The sequence below is a fragment of the Octopus bimaculoides genome, chromosome 8 (assembly GCF_046866305.1).
Source record: "Octopus bimaculoides isolate indiv1 chromosome 8, ASM4686630v1, whole genome shotgun sequence".
Taxonomy (NCBI): Eukaryota; Metazoa; Mollusca; class Cephalopoda; order Octopoda; family Octopodidae; genus Octopus; species Octopus bimaculoides.
The window spans coordinates 14,806,506-14,822,319 of NC_142935.1; the positions used below are offsets into that span (position 1 = coordinate 14,806,506).

The window sequence follows — 15,814 nt, forward strand, 5'->3', positions numbered from 1 at the left end:
ACAAAATCTCCATCTTAAACCATGGGATTAAGATTCATTTAGTTTTCAGTATTGAAATTAAATGGAAAATCTTAGAATTCTATAAGAAAGCATTTGGTGCTGTTCTGCTAGTCAGCATACAGTGCTAAGATTTTGCCAAACTCTAGCAGCAGCAGTAGCCATAAGTGCTACTCTCATATAAAGTAATGAAGAGATTATTATTTTTTTCTTTTTTATCAGTTGCCATTATAGTTATCTCTTGATTTCTTGGAAAGTTCATAAGAGTGGAAAATGCTATTCTATTTTCTGAATGGATTCTGAAACTTGTTAAAGAAAGGTACTTTAAATTTAAATAATTTTCACCCCTAATTCTTAATACTTTTTGAAAATAACAGTTCTTTTAATGTATTTATATTTTGTAAATATGATTATTAAAAAATATAGCAAAAAAAGAAGGAAAACATTCTATAAAGCTCAAAAATAATTGTCCTTATTTTGTTGCAAATAAGTAAAAGGTTGTGAGCATAGCACCTCTACGATATTTAATTCATACTGTGGGAACCTATATATGATTGCTTAACCTGGTAGAAATAGCAGTTAAGTCTCCATTAACTATCACTACACCATCTTTAAAAAAGAAGTAGGACTCACTGGATACATTTTCTCATATATAATCTGAATACATCTGATCATATATAGTCTGCTGAATAAGAGCTGAGCTGGGATTAAACAACAATAATAACCAATTTATAAAAAAAAAAAAAGATAAAATAAAATAAAATGTTGACCTTCATCCTTCTGTATACAATTTAAGCTACCACAATGAGGTTAGAATACTGGTCCATTTAAATGGATACCCGCATGAGGATTTTTGATGTAAGAAGATCAATACATAGGAATTGGCCACAACATTCTTCACAAGAGAACTGTTAACAATATATTATCTGAGTAGAAGTCATTATCATCATTATCATCATCATCATCATCATTTAATGTCTATGTTCTATGCTGGCATAGGTTCTATTAGTTATACTTGTCACACCTGTGTATTGGAACCTATTTAATCTCCAAAGTATCACTCAAGATTCGGTCATCATGTAGTGACTCATATGGGAGATAAACTATGAATATTCTTTCATTGCATTCTCCATGAAGGATTTGGATTCATTTATAGCAGGATAATGAAAAACTTGTTAATTACTCTATGAGTCGTATCTCCCCATTGTACCCATTTACATGTAAGTGGACTAAAAATGGTATCTGATAAAATGTAACAAAATTGTTAGCTTCAGCAGGATTCAAACCACATCAGTTATAATCTATTAAAACATATGGCATAGTTTTGGTTGTGTACATAAGTTGGGGATGTTAATGTTAGCTAATTTTAACAATTCAGTGTCTGCATGTTAACATGCAGAGAACTACTCAGCCCAGTAAGAGTTAATTTTACAGGGATACTGATAATATAAAAATAAAAATGAAAAAAAAAAAGACATGGAAATAAAAAATTCCAAGAAGAGAAAAGACAATTGTAGTTTCTAAAATTGTCACTGGAAGTCTCTTGTTATTAAGTTTGTAATTTAATTCCCCCCCACCCCCACCCAAAAGTGCTGAGTGTTAACTTGAAGGGAAAAAAATTAGGGAACAATTTTATTATCAGAAAGTCAAGTAATGCAATAGAGAGAGAGAGAGAGAGAGAGAGAAAGAGGGAGAGAGAGAGAGAGTAGTAGAATAAGACATTTTTTTTTCTATGAGAACTCTAGGTGTAGATATGGGTCAGAAGGTGTAAAATTATATGTTAAACCATTCTGCTTTTGAGTGTGGTCTTCATAGATATTGCTTTGAATACTGAATCGTTTCTTTATCAAACTTATAACTTTTAATATATTTTAATATAACACCATTAAGTAATTGATTTCAGAATTACAGAATATCTTCAAGAGAGAAATGAAATTGTATTGAATAGTGAGAAAGGTTAACAAAAGTGTTTATATATTTTGAAATAATTTTACTAGACATTTTTAGTGATAATCATCATATATATATATAGCAACAATGAAAGTGATGTAAAAATGAAATTCAGTGTAATACATGAAAAAAAAAAAAAAAAAAGATGATGCGAGATTGATAGTGGTAACTCAATAGTAATATGTTTTGCTTCCAAACCCCTATGAATCTGCTTTTAAAATCACCTTAAATAGATGAAAATAGTAACTGATGAAATGGTATCAAAGTTATTAACTACAGAATAATAAACTGGAATTAGGAAGAGATGCTGAATTGAATGTGTTCTGCTATTGTAGTGATTCACTATAGGTCAAATTTGATGCATAAAAATGGCCTGACTATCAATATCAAATTTGCCAACTTACTGGACTATATAGCATAACAAATTAAGAACTTTTCAGTGCCCTGTTTGGCATATATCCAAGGGATTTTACTTATAGAAGCTGACAAGAGGAAATGAACAGTAGATTGGTTTTTTTTCATCATGTACTACATGGATAGAAGTTAGATTTGGGAATTGAATACTGTAACTTACTTCAGTAATCCCATATATTAAGAACTGACTGTCAGTTGATCTAAAATTGACAAAATGCCAGATATTATTAGTGAATTATATTCATAAGAGGTAGAGACAAATGAAATCTTTCCAAAGTACTCTAAAAGGCACTTTCATCAAGAAGATCCAAAACAGTAAATTTTCCATTATATTATTGGAAAGATGGCTATTGGATTGGCAGAATTGTCAGAGTGTCAGACAAAATACCTAGTGGTATTTCATCTGGCCTTTACTTTCTGAGTTCAAATCTTGTTGCGGTTAACTTCGTCTTTCATTATTTCATGGTTAATAAAATAAAATATTAGTCAAGTGCTGGGATTAGCAAAAACATACAGAATTGGAAGGTGTATTGTAAGAAAATATTGAAGGAAGACAGTTCCACAAAGCAGCAGTCATTTCACAGAAGGATTTCACATATTGTAATGAGAATGTAATTCCTAAAGCCCAAGAGGCATTTAAAGTCATTGTTTAGCTCTGGTTATTTATCATCACATCTGTTGAAAAATATCATCATTGACTATAGGTTTCCAATAGGCCAATCACAGGTTTAAGGTATTTCAGATCATCATCATTTTAATGATCACTTTTCCATGCTCCCATGGGTCAGACGGAATTTATTGAAGCAATTTTTCTACATTCAGATGCCCTTCTACAGTTGTTGCTAAACCTCCCCTATCTCCAAGTAAGGTAATATTTCCCTATGATCAGGTATATTTCTACAGAAGATTGGAAGTGAAGGAAACTGCTTGCCTGATGGAGACACATGCTTACAACTATCACATGATATCAAGGTAAAGGGACAGTAATACACACACACACATATATATATAGTGAGCTTCTTTCAGTTTCTGTTTGTCAAATCCACTTACAAGGCTTTGATCAGCCTAGGGCTATAGTCAGCTTAGGACCACAGTCAGCTTAGGACCATAGCCAGCCTAGGGCCATAGTCAGCCGAGGGCCATAGTCAGCCGAGGGCCATAGTCAGCCGAGGGAAGACACTTGCTCTAGGTATCATGTAGTGGGACTGAACCTGAAACCATGTGGTTGGGAAAGAAACTTCTTACCACACAGCTATGCCTGTGTAGTTGAGAGTAATGAAGGAATTTGATGATGAACACATTTCTCAAAGGACTTCATTTGCAGAGTACCACTTCTTCAATCATCTTATCAATGTCTATGTCCTGCACTGATATCTATATTCCTTGTTAATATACAGCAATGAAAAATATAGATACATATGCACACGAACATGTATATTTGATGAACTTTGACACAACTTCTATATCGCAAAGAACCCACTCAAGGTTTTGGAAAACCCAACACTACTGCAGCAGACTCTTGCTCAAGGTGCTACACAGTGGAATCAAACCCAGAACTACATGGTTGTTAAATGAACTTCTGAACCATAGAGCCATGCCTACAGCTATGGTCACATGGTGTTAGGTGAATGGAAACTTGGATTAGTTGTCAGTCTATAAGTAACATTTTTACATAATCAGGTACCTATTTATGACAGGTAGTTGCACCAAGATGTGTAAAATTAAATACACTGATTAAACACTTAATGAAGTGTCTGAAATGGGACTGAACTGAAGATCTATAAACTGATAGCTATATAGCAGTTCCACTAAGCCATTTTATCTCTACACTTTATATGTTGCTTGATGCTGGCTTTAGGAAGGAAAACACAACACAGCTAGTGAAAAGTAAGTAGAGATAGGCTGCATTCAATGATTTATGAACATGCCGTAGTACTAGCACAGTCCTATTATTAACAAAGAACGGAAGGGTGGGTTATAGCTACTAAGGATTTATTAATTAAGGAGATGGGATTTCTTTTGAATGAAGTCTAAAATGTGAATGATCAAAAGCTTTCTGTCATCTGTCTCAGATGTGACAGTAGTATCTAAAATGAGAATCAGCAATCTCAATAACAGTTATATGAATTTTATGAGTCCTGGGAGATGCTCGTATAAAGAGAAAGGTTGAAAAGCTTGAAGGGATTGCTTGAAATAATAACTGAAATGTCACATTGTTACAGTAGATCTATGGGTAATATGTTCCAGGCCTTTAAAGTCTAATTTTCCTTGTACAGTGATGTAATGTTTCTTAGAAAACAATTTAGTGATTGACTTTTACGTGTCTAAAACTGTAGGGAGGGTGGTGAAGCTAAACATACCAAAGATGATAGTGTCCAATAGATTTCTAGCTCTAGTTCAGCCAGGCGTGAACTACATTAGTTACCAAGAGTGGTCATAATAAAATTACTGAAATAAACACTTGACAGCTTGTTCTGCTTAAAATAATCTACAATGATGAAATTAAAATGCAGTTTTTCAGTCGGTTAAGCTTTATTTATCTTACAAGAACAATAACATCAGAGATCAAATACTACAATACGATGTTACTCTGATTATTTAATCTGTTTTTGGAATAATGAAGGAGACTATAGAGGGTCCTCCCACCACAATTGAGCTTTTTCCAGTTTTCCTTTTCCTTTTTCCAGTTCTTTCTTATCTCACAAGTTACTTGGTAACCTCATTGGTGGCAGAAAAGAGCACCCAGTACATACTGTAAAGTAGTTGGCACTAGGAAGGGTATCCATCTATAGAAACTAAGTCAAAGCTGAGACTGGTGTTTGATGTGGCCCCTTCTCCACTGCTTGACAATTTGTGTTGGTTTGTTTACATTCTGGTAACTTAGTAGTTTGGCAAAAGAGACTGATAGAGTAAGTACCAGACTTTAAAAAAATAAGAACTGGAGTTGATTTATTTGACTAAACCCTTCATGGCAGTGCCCCAGCATGGCAGCAGTCCAATGACTGTAACAAGTAAAAGATAAAAAGATAAAGTCTTCTAGATTATTTATAAATTCAAATTCCTTCAAAATATCTGAATATTTTAAAATTCAGAATCAAAGTTTGGACTTAAGCCAATACATATAAAATAACAGTTGATAAACTTACATGTGTGTCCCAAGTTCTTTGACTTCATGATGAATCACTCCATCAATACTATCATTTGGAGTGAGTTCAGCAGTAGGATGTGGGGTTACACCAGAGAGCATCAATCTTTGTGAGCTGGTCTGTAGGTCAGCCTGTTAATGCAAAATAAAGGATTTTTATAATTTGCTCTTCATACAAAAAACAAAAGTTTCATTATAACTGAAAAATTAATCAATTCAAACTTAACTTGCACATTTAGTGGTATCTTGTAACTGAAAGGGTTGATTTGCTACAATCAACCCTTTACATCATTAAGTTTATTGTAAATAATTAATTTGAAACCTGTTCTTTTAAAAGATATTCTATAACTATAGTAACAGTAAGGTAGATTTCTGAGTGTATAGAAGATGCAAGTATGGCTGTGTGGTTAACAAGTTTGTATCCCAACTACATAGTTTCAGGTTCCGTCCCACTACATGGCACTTTCAGCAATGCCCCAGGCCAACCACAACTTTGTAAGTGGATTTGATAGATGTGAAGTGAAAGAAGCCAAATATACCGTAAAAACCCATGTAACACGCACATTTTTTCACAAAAATAAAAATAAACTAGGGGGTGCGTAAATTACATGAGTAGATTGTTTCCTGAAATTTTTTAGGAATTTTTTTTTGTTGAAAAAAGATGTACAAAATGTAAACATTCATACCGGAAGTTGACTCATTTAATGGGCTTAAATATAATGAAGTTGACTTATTTATACTGGACAGTATAATGCTTGCATTTTCTGTATAAATTTACTAAAACCATTAAATGGTTAACTTCTTTTTGAAATTTGACATTCATTCTGGTAATCACGGTTTGGGCCATATTTTACATACTTTACTCTGTTAAGTGTCATCCAAACTGATGTTTATTGGTGGATAATGAGAATTATAAAAATATGTTTTTATCTTATATATATATATATATATATATATATATATATATATATATAGTTTATATGAATGTTGATTCTATATGTTGTTATTAATGCCATTTGAGCTAAAATAGCAAGAGTTTTACAGTAAAAAAACAAGAGTGTTGTAGATCAGTGGTTTTGTGAGGACAACTGGATTTAAAACTGCTTGACATGAACAAAAAGTTGGGATTAGTAGCATGAAGTTTATTTGGCCTTAGAAAATCTGCCTAGTATGCATAAATGAATGTAAAAGTAATGATGAGGATAAACATGTATGTGTGTGTGCTTTTTTACAAGTTAATAGTTTTAGCGAAGGAAATCCATTTTCGTTAAGTCAGCTCTTCTGAATTAGCAAAATTGGAGTTTCTTTGCTAAGTCACTAAATCTGTAAAATAAAATTATTTGCTCTACACTCTACACTTATATTTAACTTTTACAGAGACTTCTTTACACACACACACACACATGTTAATTTGTTCCTTTCTTCTATTTCCATATTTTCAATGGACATAAAATTACAGAGGCAGTGAGGTATTATTTTACAGCAAGATGCCTTTCCTATCACTTGCTCTTAACTGTTTTTCAAGTAAGAGATATCTTACTGCATATTTGAAAGTGCAAACCCAGTAGATTATTTGTTAACAAATATGAACAACCAATCCTAATAAATGTTATAAATTTATCAAAGGAGACAGTATACAATAAATCAACATACTAGTACTAGCAAAAGGAGTAAAATTTACCCCAACCCCTCAGAGATCTAATTATAATGAAATTAAAAATGACACTTCAGAATTTTGTAGAAAATTGCAACTCACAGAGAATTATTTGATGAGAATAAACAATGATGAATTAATTATTAGTAACAACTATCACAAAAAGGTAGGAATAAAATTCTTGATGATTTTTGTGACCTCATTTTGAATTTTTCCATACAGTATAAATAAACAAAAAATTAAGTCGAAATTCAGCACTACTGAATAGGAAAACATAATTGAATTGAGAAATGATAATGAACTGACATATAAAGAAGCTGATAAAAGGAGTGCAAATATATTGATGGATACTGAAAATTATAAAAGAAATTTTTTTTATCTAAGCAAGCAGACAATATATACATACTATGAAAAGATAAAAAACTACAACCAGCAAAAAACTAATGAAAAATCTTAGTTTTCTTACACTTGTACTGAAAAGCATTCATTAAGAATGTAATTATATAAGTAATTTTAAATGTAAATCACATCTTTTCTATGGCTTACCAAAAAAGTCACAAAAATAAGATAACTGAAGCATGCAAAAAATCCACGTGTATATGAATTAATGTTTTATTACCAGGTGATTTAAAATTACAACCAATAGTAGCAGGTCCATATATGAAACTTGTATCTGAGTAATTTTTTTAGACATTTTACTGAAAACATTTTTCAAACACATCAAAAGGTTTATAAGCAATGACCTAATATGTTGAATCACCCTCCAAATATGGTCAATGAAAAGAACACATTGTATTTTTTGATGTAGTGAATTTATATACAAATAGCTCCCATGATTATTGAATAGAAGCAATAAAACAGTAGCTGTAGAATTTTGAAGACAAATTACCAGAATACAAGAACATAAAAAAAAGTATAAATAAATGAAAGTTTAGAATTTATTATCTAAAATAACTATTTCCTGTTTGATGTAAGTTTTCATCAACATAAATCTCGAACAGTGATGGGAGCCAAAGCATCCCAACCTACACAAATTTGGTTATGGGTTACTTGGAGCTTAAAAAATATGCAACAGGTTTCAATATCATGTGGAAGATCCTTGTGAGATACAGCTCTTAAAGAAATGGAAAATGCTTCAGGGTATGTATAATTGAGAAAGAAACATACTCAAATACCTTAATAAATATGCAAACTTAGCTAAATGACAAATCAGAAATCTTCACTAATTGTTACCACTTTGATAAGTACCTCCTGAAATACTGGAAAATTACACCAACAAAATGAACAGATCAAATTTAACTACTATAAAAAAACAATCACAATCCAACTATCTTCTTTCTCTTTCTTAACTCATTAAAAGATGCTCCTAATCTCACTGCACATTATAACAAACTATTTGATATTTTTAACCTTTTTTATATATTCATTTCCATATTGTAAAATGGTTCAATACTCGATTATTTACCAGCAGCAATCACATTCTCTCTATTTACCTCTTCAGTTTTAAACTGCGAATAGATACTCCTGATCTCACAACACTTTATAATACATTCATCGATATCTTAGACTCCTTAACTTTCTACGCTCATTTCAATTTACCAATTCCCTACCTTCTCTATTCATATGTTTTTAAAGTTCTTTACTCAAAAGAAATAACTTACTCTTAATATATGTAATGAGCTGCATTCCTTACAACTTTTAAACCCATATATGAATATATGTCACAGGCAAACTGGCTGAGCTTATCTTCTAATGACTGTTTGGCATAAGCCGAGCATGAAACTAAATTACAGTGTATTATCACTAACTGACTATATCATATATAAATTCTCATAGCAAGGAAAGATATAATCAAATCTTTAAGGGACATGTTGCATTTTCATTATAAATCTAGAACAGATGCTTGTCAAAAAAAAGCAATGACATATATATATATAGGATTTTTAAAAATTGTTTTAAGTTTTAAACAAATCTAAAAACTACTTTACATTTGGAATATTTCTACATGCAAATTTGTCCAATAATTCTACATGAAAAAACAAGAAAACAAAAAAGCAAACAAATCCAAAAACTATTTCTTAGTCACATTTCATTGAAGTGTATAAAACTTGAGCTTCCAAAAATTGCATATTGCTTCAAACAGTTTAAACCCTTTTTAGATTTTAATTTCTAAAAATGATTTAGCAAATGGATTTGAAATATCAAAGTATAATATTTAAAAAAATCCTTTTAGCTGATGAGTTATTTGAAGGTAAAGAATGAACAGAAAAAATTTACGAGTAAAGGAATTATATCCGACAATACAAATATGAAGAACATTAATACATTCAAATCCTTCTGCTTTTGATTATTCTTTATATTTATTCACACTTTAACCTGAATATAACCTACTTTAAAATAACTGCATATTAGTGAACTATATTGTAGAGGCAGACGATATTTTGAAGAATATTAAATTGAAAATAAAGTATGACAGATAATCTTCCGTTATTTCTGAGATATTTGGTGTCAGCTATAGACAAACAGCTTATAAATCTTGGATCTATAACAACTGAATTTATGTCAAGTTTTAAAATGTCAAAATAAATGCATTTCAATGAAAGCAGCAGCTGCTACCACCACCATCGCTACCATTTGTTCTGTCTTTCTTTCTGAGTTCAACTCCAGTCAGCATCAATTTTGCCCTTCCCCCTTTCAGGGTTGATAAATAAAGTACCAGTGCTGGGGAGTGAGCTGGTTGAAGTGTTAAAATGTTGAACAGTATGCCTTACATCATCTATTCTGGTACTGTAAATTCTGAGTTCAAATTCTGCCTATGGAAAAATAGATCCTTTGGAATCCAGCAACAGTGGTAGCTATAGCAAGTGCCAATGTATTTTTAGCTTATCACTTTCAATGGCAGCACACCATATGACAGGAGAGAATGGAAACATTCAAATTCCTCTGTTATCTCTATTTTTTTCAATGCAGCAATTTTACATGAAGATGAGCCATGACTTCTGTGTAGTGAATTATTCTCAAATTTGACCTAGGCACTTCTAAAAACCTCTTTGCTTTTCTTTTAGAAGACCTCTAAATATTAACATACTTTGTAATTAATTATTCATACATTCAGACACACACACACACATATATATAATTATGTGATGTGAAGGTTTGTATACATACATGCGTGCATGTATACATACTTAGTTATCTACACCCCACCCCTATACACTTCTAAATATGGGAGTGTGTGTAATATTATACTCCGATTTTCAGTTCATCATATGAGTTCACATGTACAGTGAACATGTGTTACTGGAAAGACCACCTCTGGTTCAAGTGCTATTCAGGTGACATCACTGCATCCACAGCCAGAGTGGATACCATCCTGGTTTGAAGGAGAATAAGCATGTCCAGTGTAGAGAAATCTGTTGAATAGTATGAAGTAGTGATATTAATCAAACTGATTCTACAATAGTTACTATATACTGTCTGATCACTTTTGTTGAAAAACGAATTACTCCAGTAATGTGGAACACTTTCAGTATTTCATACAATAAATAAATGTTCATTCAGTCATAACTGTTCTGGTTAATTCTAGGATGGTAAATATTTCCAAATTTGTGAAGTCAAATGAATAATTTAACAAAATGCTTGACATAATGTCAAGGCTGACGTTTTTACATTATAAGTCATTAACCGTTTGTCTAGCTTTCTTTAAAACCCCAAATTATCACCAAAAATACCTACAAAATGATATGCAATATTTGAATAATAGATTGTTTCTATCACAAGAGAAAGATTTAACCTTAGTTTGAGCTTTTAGTTACACTGACTCCATAGGTGGTTTCATCTACAATATTATAACATAAAATAGATATCATAACACAACGTCCTAATAGATTTATTGACTACCAGGAGAAAGTAACAGAGTTACATGCTTATTATTTTGTGTGATTGAAATTAATTTGAAAAATAATTTCCAACAATAAATCTATAAACAGAAAAACAATCATAAAATATACATAGAAAGCAAAATGTATATAAAACAAAAATTGTCTGGAAATTTTCATTATAACAAGTGATGTAATTCTATAAAAGTTGTAGAAATATAAAAATGCTATACATCATGAAGTATAAGCCTTGACTATTCTATTATGATTTACACCTCTTTTTAGAATAAATGTAGTAACTATTGCACTCATAGGAGAGGAAGTGATATGTTACACAGAAAATTATTTTTAAGTTTGCAGACAATATTGATTGTATAAATACTTTTGAAATAATTCTTTATCTCACAGCAAACATATTTTTTTCTGAACATACAATCCATTACGCATGCAGTTTTATAGTGAAATAGAAATGATTTACAGGAACTATAAATAGTTGAAGAAGTATATTCAGCTCTAGTAAATGTCACAGATTAGATGGTAGTCTCCTGGCAAATGAAATTTGCAACTTAGTTTACATTCTTCCAGGTAGAAGATATTACACATCATTTATGGTGGTACAGTGAATGGCCATTTTACACGTCTCTGAATTCAAGTGAATGGTATCATGAATTTAGAGATTCCTTTGAGTTTCAAAAATTAGTAGCAAATAAAATTATTAGTTTCTTATTTACCCTTTATAATTAGATAATTCTAATTCAGTTGAAGGAGTGAATATGGTTAAGACCTAACAGAGTAGGACAAAAGATTTATGCACTTAGATTTATCCCTTCACATTACAAGTTCAAATCAAGTTGAAGCTATTCTTTCTCTCTCTCTATAAAAAAGGGGGAGGGTGATCAATAAGATGAGTGTTTGTGTGTATATTTATTTTTTTCCTTACTAGCACGAGTTAGATCAGTGCTTCTCATCCAGGGTCACATGACTCTTGGGGGCCCATATACGATCTTGTTAGAATTTATATACAATAAACTGGCTATACTTCTACAATACATAAAATTCTAATATTTTTATACAATTCCTTATAATATTTAATTATAAAAATATAATAATACGATTGTTTAAACATTGAATGGCTAAGAGGGTCCACTCATGTAAAATAGGAATCAAAGGGTCCAGAGGCAAAAAATGGTTACATACCATATTATTGAGGCATTGCTTTACAGCTGAAGCTCCTCTTCTTAACTACTAACTGTTTTTCAAGAGAAAGATTTTTCTTTTATTCCAGACAGACATCTGTGAAAACACAGAGCTAGATTTGTTGTCAGAGATGACAACATACTTCACAAGTTACAGTTCAGTGATTTTTTCAAGTGAAGTGCAAAATGTAAACACACACACACACACACACACACACACACACACACACACACACACGCACACACACACGCACACACACACGCACACACACAGTGGTTGTCATATAGTTACTGTCGAAAAAATTTACACGCATGGCATTTGGTAGCCCAAGGCTTACAATAAAAGGCTACTTACCAAGCAGCAGAAGTGAACCTGCAATCACATGGTTGAGAAACAAACTTCTAAACCATGCAGCTATTTATATTTTTGTGTTTGTGTGTGAATGCATGTACATGCACCCAGACATACATACATACATACATACATAAATCTTTTTCTTTTCAAGTTATTAGGTCCAAGCATGTTTTGGTTTGCACACAAATATATACATACATATACACCTATACATGGTCGTATGGTTCAAAATCTGACATGATGGAGAACTGTGTTCTGCTCCAATGTCTACTTTGGCATGGTTTCTACAGCTGGATATACATTATGTATGTGTGTGTGTGTGTGTGTGTGTGAGATATATGTAATGTCTATATATGCACACACACACACACACACACACACAAATATTTCATATTCATAAAGCATTCATAGAGTATTTCTTTTACTATGTTGTCACTTACATCTACAGATATTTTGATTGTTTTTGAAGAAAACTCTTAGTTTACATGAGCAGTGAAAAGAAAAAAAAATTTAGCTTGAAATCTTTGAAGACGAGATGAAAGTACTACTTGACAATAATGGACATTTGATGCTAGTTATTTTAGAATAGTTGTGCATCATCCAAAACAAACAAATTCTTAAACTGCAAAATTCCTCTAAAATGCTATCAACAATTTCTTGCTTGTAATTTCTGCATAAGTGTGAAAATTGTCATTACACAGACATAAACAATAATTGTAAAATATTATTGTAGAATTGCTAATATAAAGAATAATGTTAATATATTTTCTGTTATATTGCTAGTATACAAATAATGTTTTTGTTTTTTTTCAGCATACAAAACAAGTTACATTTGTCTGGTATACATTTCAGAAATCAATAGATTTAAGAATATACATGAGAGAAAAAAAAAGAAGTTATTCTATAATCATTGCTTATTAGGATTAGCTGTGTACTATGAATTTTTCCTAAGGATATACATTTGTACCTCAGAAGTCAACACAAGTGAAATTAACCCACCAGCATCAAGATTGTTTATTTCCTGTACAAATGTTGTAAAGCTGACTTTAACTCTTTCACTGTGAAATCAAGTTTCATGGTTATTCTAGTATTGATGTTACATATTTATTAAACAAACAGAATTGGTATTTTCTGCAAGTCACATCACCTCAATAAACTTCACATATCTCAACAAAAAATACTTCCAAGCATGACAGTTCTCATCAAAAGATAGAATGGGATATACAACTGCTTCCTGCAGTTATGGATGAGGACATTTTGATTGGATGTATCTGATTTCTGCAGTAAAAGGGTTAAATATATATACTTAAAATAATTAAAGTTCTTTCAAATAAAAAAAAATTTTGTTATCAATATAATTGATGTTGAAAGTAAGATCCATCATATTTCAATCACAATCATAAGAAACTCACATAATCTCTCTCTCTCTCTCTCCACACACACATACATACATACACAATCTGTATGGTAGATAATATTCTTGTGATATTTTTACTGTGACTTTGTTTTCGTAAATATGTTGAAGCTTTAATCTTTTTAATCAATCAAATTAGCATCTTTGTCATCATCATCATCATCATCATCGTTTAACGTCCGCTTTCCATGCTAGCATGGGTTGGACGATTTGACTGAGGACTGGTGAAACCGGATGGCAACACCAGGCTCCAGTCTGATTTGGCAGAGTTTCTACAGCTGGATGCCCTTCCTAACGCCAACCACTCAGAGAGTGTAGTAGGTGCTTTTACGTGTCACCCGCACGAAAACGGCCACGCTCGAAATGGTGTCTTTTATGTGCCACCCGCACAAGCCAGTCCAGGGGCACTGGCAACGATCTCGCTCGAAAATCCTACGGGAGCCAGTCAGGCGGTACTGGCAACGGCCACGCTCAAAATGGTGCATCTCATGTGCCACCCGCACAAGAACCAGTCCAGGGGCACTGGCAACGATCTTACTTGGCTTGCCGGGTCTTCTCACGCACAGCACATTTCCAAAGGTCTCGGTCAGTAGTCATCGCCTCGGTGAGGCCCAATGTACGAAGGTCTTGCCTCACCACCTCAGCCCAGGTCTTCCTGGGCCTACCTCTTCCACGGGTTCCCTCAACTGTTAGGGTGTGGCACTTTTTCACGCAGCTATCCTCATCCATTCTCACCACATGTCCATACCAGCGCAATCGTCTCTCTTGCACACCACAACTGATGCTTCTAATGTTCAGCTTTTCTCTCAAGATACTTACACTCTGACGGGTATTCACATTGACATTACACATCCAACGGAGCATACTGGCTTCATTCCTTGCAAGCTTACGTATGTCCTCAGCAGTTACAGCCCATGTTTCACTGCCATGTAGCATGGCTGTTCATACGCATGCGTCATACAGTCTGCCTTTTACTCTGAGTGAGAGTCCCTTTGTCGCCAGCAGGGGTAAGAGCTCTCTAAACTTTGCCCAGGCTATTCTTATTCTAGCAGCTACACTTTCAGCGCACCCACCCCCACTACTAACTTGGTCGCCCAGATAGCGGAAGCTATCGACTACCTCTAGTTTTTCACCCTGGAATGAGATAGAAGTTGTTTCCTGTTTGTTTACAGTCTTTATTGCACCTGAACATCTGCCACAAACAAAAACTAACTTGCTAGTTAACCTGCCTTTGATGTTGCTGCACCTCTTATGTGTCCATAGCTTGCACCGGGTACATCTTATAGAGTTACTACCTACTCCTTTTCTACATACTGAGCAGGGCCATCTACCTGAAGGGGTTTGTGTTTTATCTACCTTCCTACTTATTAGGATTTTGGTTTTAGCTAGGTTGACTCTAAGGCCCTTCAATTCTAGACCTTGCTTCCACACCTGAAACTTCTCCTCTAGTTCTGATAGTGACTCCGCAATTAGGGCAAGGTCATCAGCATAGAGGAGCTCCCAGGGGCAACCTGTCTTGAACTCCTCTGTGATTGCCTGGAGGACTATGGTAAATAATAGGGGGCTGAGGACGGAACCTTGGTGGACCCCTACCTCTACCCGGAATTCATTGCTGTACTCATTTCCAACCCTCACCTTACTGGCAGCATCTCTGTACATGGCTCGCACAGCTCTCACTAACCATTCTTCTATCCCAAGTTTCCTCATTGACCACCAGATAAGGGATCGGGGGACCCTGTCAAAGGCTTTCTCCATGTCAACGAAAGCCAGGTACAGAGGTTTATCCTTAGCTAGGTATTTCTCTTGCAACT

General features: G+C 33.3%; 1 protein-coding gene across 6 annotated transcripts in view; it reads right to left on the bottom strand.

Annotated features, from left to right (window-relative positions):
- The window catches only part of LOC106879192 (trafficking protein particle complex subunit 13), a 274,417-nt gene that overhangs the window by 31,595 nt on the left and 227,008 nt on the right, over window positions 1-15,814 (bottom strand). For all 6 annotated transcript variants that reach the window (XM_014928647.3, XM_089356112.1, XM_089356113.1 and 3 more), the window contains one exon: window positions 5,508-5,638. In XM_014928647.3, coding sequence (XP_014784133.1) covers window positions 5,508-5,638 — 131 coding nt within the window. The remainder of the gene's footprint in view (window positions 1-5,507; window positions 5,639-15,814) is intronic.